Source organism: Phaseolus vulgaris, chromosome 7 (genome assembly GCF_051622355.1).
Source record: "Phaseolus vulgaris cultivar YP4 chromosome 7, ASM5162235v1, whole genome shotgun sequence".
In the NCBI taxonomy this organism is placed as follows: Eukaryota; Viridiplantae; Streptophyta; class Magnoliopsida; order Fabales; family Fabaceae; genus Phaseolus; species Phaseolus vulgaris.
This window is the reverse complement of record NC_143504.1, coordinates 12,859,078-12,865,904: the sequence shown is the minus strand read 5'-3', so window position 1 is coordinate 12,865,904 and position 6,827 is coordinate 12,859,078. Positions and strand designations below refer to the sequence as shown.

Here is a 6,827-nt window from a genome sequence, read left to right as displayed (position 1 = left end):
AAATTATATCAATTAATAATAAAGATTTACATATATTAAGTATGTTTCATTTTTTTAATTAAGCAAGAGATGTTTTTCATGGTTAGTTCAAAATAATTTATTTTTTATTTTTAAAATTGTGTTAGACCTATGATATAATTGTCATAAATACAACAAATATTTTTTGAATTTGGTACTTCCTACAAGTATCATATGAATGTCAATGTTTAATACATATACCTAACACGAATACGTCATGTAAGAAAAGTGTCTGAGTTTCATAAACTCCACATAAATTGCATGGAATGTTAATTTATTATAAAAGTATTACTTAATTAGTGATATAAATTTAAAGATAAAAAGTCTATATCAGAACCTTTATTTTTAAAAATCTCAAAATTAGTTTCACAAATAAAATATTGTTTTACTATAATTTATAGATATTATAATCCTGTCCAATATTTATTTATAAAATTTTAAAAACTATTTAAATAAACAGTTAAAGAGAAAATATATTGATTTAACTTAATGTAAAAATTTAAAAATACACATCCCACAAAAAATAAATAGTTCGTATAGGCAAAAAAATTATCTTATCTTACACATAAAAATGTATATTATTGTATAAAAGTGATTTTTCATGTTAAAACATATGCATAGGGCAATATATATATATATATATATATATATATATATATAATAAAACACCTTAACAACATTTATTTAGATAATTTTATTAATTTATTTTAGTAGGTGGTGAATGGTTTTTAGATTATGATGGATGTCTTATTTATCCACAAAATAAATATTTTGGTAAAAAAAGTCTAAATTGGTGTCGACAAGCAGCTTTTATGTAAGATGATATTTGTGCTAATTCGTTTTGAGTTTTTATTTTTCTTCTTAACTACAAAATTATATTGTAGAAAAAACACCAATCATTATTTGAAAGAGTTTTCTTTTCCAAATATGTAACTAATTAAGGGTTAGAGATGGAAATAAGTGTATAATATTATTTTTACTTTTTAAACCTAAAAATTACATAATTTTTTTATTAATGATTAGAATAGTTAAATGTTAGTTATTTTGCTTTATTTTATAAATTTAAGCTTATTCTTTCAAAAGTGTAATAATATTAGCATTTAAAAAATTTATAACATGTCTTTTGAATTTATTTATTGAAATTAAATTACATAAACACAGTGATGTATTAATTACTTTTTTTTTATTCATACATACACATTTAATCTATGTCAAAATATTTTATAACTCACACACTCTATTTACTCCCTGGATTAGATGGTGATAATTAGATATTAATTAATTAAATTAATTTCTCTATCTTCATTTTAGTTGTTGTAGTTACCTTTCAGACATTTAAACTATATTTTGGTCTTTTTATTTATATTATCAATAAAAAAATTTATATGAATTAAGCTAATTTATATTTGTGTGTGTTTAATTTTTATATACATTATACTTTGCTTGTAAATTGTTGTTATGTATGACCATTTCAATATGGAGATATAATCGATATATTATTGACCAACTAAAATTAATTTATTGACTAGTTAAGTCTTCTGATTTTTTATCTTTCACTTCTTAACTTAACATCAACTGTTGTTTTTAATACTAAATTGCCTTGAGTAGTTATTACAAGTAAAACAATTATTAACAGAGATAAATAATATATTAAAACTTTAAAAAAATTCTTATAAAATCAAGAACATTAACTATTTTTCAACATGCAAATTAATAGAGTAGATGCAAAAGCAGGAGAAATTAAGATATTTAATATAACTATTAAATTAAAATTAATTACTCGTATAACATATTTAACTATAACTTTCTTTTGATTTTTAATTAACAAAAAATTTAAAATTAAATAGGCATTGTGAATAGTTGGTCTTAATTTAAAGAATATAATTAAATGCTTACTTTAAAAATTTCTCTCAGTATATATTAGAGAAAATGTTTAACTTATATGAATTAGTAATACCAGAGGGTCTAAACTATGCACTAATCCTAAATACATCTTTTAATATAGTTTTGTAAGAATCAATAAAAGTAATTGAATAATAATACAAATTATCTACAATTTATAATTATTAATAAAGAAAATTTCCCTTTCAGTGTACATATATTATCATTTTTATTAATTTATTTTATTACTTATAAAATTACTTATAATAAATAATAATTATCCTCAAATATTATATAATTATAAAATTATAAAATTAATAAAAACATTTGTTTTGTAATAAAATGTTACTGTCATAATTAAATTTAAATAAAGAAAATAGATAATATTACCATTACTTAAAAATGCTCTAATTCTAATGTAAAAATTTAGATCCATAATAGTATAAAAGTAGATGTAAGAAGCGTGTGTACACGCTATTCCAATTCATAAATTAACAACAAAGTAGACAAAAGTTAATGCTAGTCAAAGTCAAAATTGCAAAAATAAGCACTCCGTGTCTTAAATAAAATATTCTACCTTATAAGTAGAAAAAAATACTCAAAGAAGAAAAATCCAATAAATACAATTTACCAATTTTTGTAATAAAAATAAATATCAATAGAACTGTGCATAATAAATACTTCAAAACCAAAATTTTAAGTAAAATACATAACAGTAAAAGCAATTAAATATTTTAATTTCACATTCAAGTAATCTTAATTTGCTTCAATCCATTTCAAGATTAAGTGGCAAGTTTAGTTAAGGACTCTATATTTAAAGAAGAATTCAACGAAGACAAAAAAGTTTTCAATAGCATGTTAAGTGCTTTTTAAACTACTTGTTTGTATATTAGTTTTGGTAAATAATAAATGTGGAGGGTGTGAAAGGGAATAAAAAAACAACCTATAAAATGTGTGTCTTTAATTCCATTTATTCATACATAATATATAAACTAGCTTTCTCTGCAATTTCGCCTCCTTTTCCTTTTCACTGCACAACTTCCATATACTTCCATTTCTCTCTCTCAGCTCAACGATTTCTCTCCAAGCCCAACTCTTCCTTTTTTTTTTCTTTTGATCGGTGAGTTTCTGGGTCTCCCACTATCACTATTAATTTTTCTGCATATTAGATGGTTTAGAACTTGTAAACTCATTATTAATTGTGGTTTTTATCTTCTTTTTTTGTATGGTTTCTGCCATTTTTCTTTGTAATTGCACTCAGAATTGGTGTGGAACCATTCTCCCCAAAGTATATTCCTTTTAGGTGATTCTAGTTAGCCACTGTTTGTTAATAAAAAAAAGTTAACAGAAAAGGAGGAGAATAGAGAAACAATAGAAGAATCTCCAGATTTTGGTTTATATTCTCCTTTTTCTTACAAAAAAAAAATCAGTAAATATTCTTGAGCAGTATTTGCTATAATGAAATTATGGAGTTAGATGTCAGAGCTTATTTTTCCCCTATAATTATATGCTTAGGCAAAATCATGTAAATGAAAAGAATCTTTTTTTTTGGTTGGGACCTATTTCTTCTTTTTATTTTCTTTTCCCTTTTTTGTTAAAAATTCATGTAAACTTTCTCTTTTTTTTTTCTGTCTGTGGTTGTGGGTTACACTAAGGTTGCTATCTATACAAGATTATGACTGATGTCTGGTCAACTTGAACATTTTTTACTACAGTTAATGTCAAAATTAAGAACTTACTGTGAATTATATCCCATTTGGTTTAAACCATAGTATAATTGTTGTTGGTATACATCAATTTAATTTGCATAAGATATAGATATCCATGTCAAATGTTTCGTAGTTTGTTTCTGTTAGATTTTGTCAAACACATAAGCCCATCTATTTGCATCAAAAATACTAAATATGACCTTATAAAGCTAAAGAGGATCAACCAATAGGTTGTTTCACATGAGTTAGACAAGCTTTAGAGCAGTTGAATGACAAAGATAGTTTGGTTTCCAAAGGAAAAAGATGCCTTTTAATTCACAAATAAACCATTGTTGTACTTGAAATATGTAGAATTTTCACAATTGTAGAAGATGATATAATAAACTATCAAATCTAAATACTTGGAATAGTTTGCCATGGTTGAAAGATGTTAGGATAGTCCACTGCATGCCACATGCAGTGTGTAATAAGAAAAAACTGTTTTGCACTTGGCCAAATTTAATTACTTCAAGTTCAATCTTCCATGCCCCTTCCTTACCCTGCCATGGGCCAGAATAGCAAAAAGAGGTTTGTAGAAAGACCAAGTACATATTTTATTTTGTTATATTATACTGAGCATCATAAAGTATTTGATTCCGATTGAAATTTATCTAGATACTTAAAGCCCATTTTGACAATCTTATTTTGTGTTATTTATGGAGTACTACAGAGCTATGACCAAGGACTTGTCTTAAAGAACATTTTTTTACCATTCTTAGGTAAGCAATGGTTGGTCCATCATGGTTTCGAACTATATGGAAGATTCAACGGAAGGATGATGCTCATTCTGAGAAGGCAGCGCTTGGAGTATTAGCATTTGAAGTTGCAAGCTTGATGTCCAAGCTTGTTAACTTGTGGCAGTCTTTGAGTGATAAACAGGTTGCTAAGTTGAGAGAAGAGATAACAAATTCAGTGGGTATCAGAAAACTTGTTTCAGAAGACGATAATTTCATTGTACGTCTAATCAGTCTGGAGATGCTCGAGAATATGGCACATGTGGCTGAATCTGTGGCTAGGCTAGGGAAAAAATGCAGTGATCAAAGTTTGAAAGGTTTTGAGAATGCCTTTGATGAATTTATCACTTTTGGTTTTGATCCATATCGGTGGGAGTTCTCTTCCAAAAAAATGGAAAAAAAGGTAAAAAGGATGGAAAAGTTTATATCAACTAATGCAACTTTATACCAAGAGATGGAACTGCTTGCTGATCTTGAGCAAACTCTTGGAAGAATGAAGGCTTACACCGAGTCAGATGGACCAAATTTAATTGACTATCAAAAGAAGGTTGCGTGGAAGAGGCTGGAGGTGAAGAACTTAAAGGCTAGTTCTCTATGGAACAGAACATATGATTACACGGTGAACTTTTTAGCAAGATCTTTATTTACGATATTCAGTAGGATCAACAATGTATTTGGCATTCAAGAGATAATAGACGTTGGTAAAATCAAGAATAGAAGTGCTTTGAATTCTGATCACGCTGATGGTAGTCGATCAGTTTCTGAAGTATTGCAACCTTCAGCCCAACCCTCCAGCAAAGTTCGGGCCACATTTGCTTCAGGACCACTTGGTGCTTTTGCTGCTACCTCTCGTCCAAATGTTCGAACAGATAAAGCTAGCATGTTTCCTTCAGATGCTGGAGACTCGTCCACAAAGCCAGGCCTAATTTCAGTAAAGAATAGAAGTATCAGATTTTTCTCAGGTCCTCTTGGAAAAAATTCAAAAAAGCCTGTCCCAGATAATGGAACAAATAAAAACAGCAAGATTTGGAACTTTCATGGCCACTCAACTGCTGCACGTGGGAAGGAAATTAACGCAAGACATAGTCGACTGACTCAAGTAGAACCTTTCAAAGGATCTATACTGGCCGACAGTTCTCTGGTCATTGATAGCCACTCAAGCCCAAATGATGTTCATTTAGCATCACAGAATCCCAATGACCCTAAGGCAAACCTTGTCACTCCTAGAAAAGAGGTTCATAGCCCTCAATCAACTTTCCATTACCTGTGCAGGTTAAAGCCTCCATCCGACTCCCTTGGTGCTGCTTCTTTAGCCCTGCACTATGCAAATGTAATCATCATGATTGAGAAGCTAGCAACATCTCCTTACTTGATTGGTCTTGATGCAAGAGATGATCTGTACAACATGTTACCTAGACGTGTAAGAGTTGCTATTAGCATCAAACTAAAGCCATATTCCAGGGCCATGGCTTCAGCAGTGTATGATGCAGGTCTAGCAGAAGAATGGACCGAAGCAATGACAGGTATATTAGAATGGTTAGCCCCGCTTGCTCACAACATGCTAAGATGGCAATCTGAGAGAAGTTATGAGCAACATTGTTTTGTTTCCCGGACAAATGTGCTGCTGGTACAGACCCTTTACTTTGCAAATCAAGAAAAAACAGAAGCAATAATCACTGAGCTTCTTGTGGGTCTGAATTATGTGTGGAGATATGCTAGGGAGTTCAATAAGAAAGCTCTTCTAGACTCTGGCAATGGTGGGGTAGATAATGGATATTCTCACCTAAATGTATAAGCACTCTAAGTCAAATTCATGGCAGGCTTCATTTTTCAACAAAAATGCAGTCCCTGACAATTGATTTGGGGTGAATCTTTTCTGGGGGCTTCTTAAATCTCAGTGAATGAGAAACAGGTGCAGTGGAGCATGGGATAAATACCCGCATACACTGGTATTTAGGGTCAGAAATGCAGTCTTGGTGAGAAATGTTCATTTTAAATATTCGGTATTATTTTTCTTTTGGGAGGAGATATTGCTGATTTAACATGGATCCAAAATCTCATCTTTGAATAGTTGTCCCTGTGGATGCTTATTTATGAGCTTTATATGTATTATTAAATGTATAGCTTTTATCAACCTGGATATTTCTATATCGATATCTGTTGAATTCTATAAATTTCTACTTTCACATCTTTTGAATGGTGAGACAAAGATTTCAAATGCTTTATATTTATTATGATATGTAAAGATAATTTTTTTTAATATTATTTAAAAATGTTATATTGTTTTCATTTTATTTCTTGTTTTAAAATGTTTACAGACAGCAATTAAAATAATATTTTTATGATCAGTGACAGATCACGGCCCTTGCTCCCGTTATAGTTCAATCAACATTAAATTGTTAGTAATATTTTGATTATATGAAAGATAGATTTTGAACTTACTATT

At 29.0% G+C, this 6,827-nt stretch overlaps 1 protein-coding gene across 2 annotated transcripts; it reads left to right on the top strand.

Moving 5' to 3' along the window:
* The first annotated feature begins 2,858 nt into the window (after positions 1 to 2,858).
* Positions 2,859 to 6,569, top strand: LOC137827704 (uncharacterized). Of its 2 annotated transcripts, none has more exons than XM_068633977.2 (2): positions 2,859 to 3,019; positions 4,367 to 6,569. In XM_068633977.2, the coding sequence occupies exon 2, from the start codon at positions 4,374 to 4,376 to the stop codon at positions 6,174 to 6,176; it is 1,803 nt and encodes a 600-aa protein (XP_068490078.1). In that variant the 5' UTR covers positions 2,859 to 3,019; positions 4,367 to 4,373; the 3' UTR covers positions 6,177 to 6,569. The 2 variants fall into 2 exon arrangements, with proteins under 2 accessions (XP_068490078.1, XP_068490077.1); XM_068633976.2 differs by having other exon boundaries at positions 2,862 to 3,019; positions 4,318 to 6,569.
* The last annotated feature ends 258 nt before the right edge of the window (positions 6,570 to 6,827 follow it).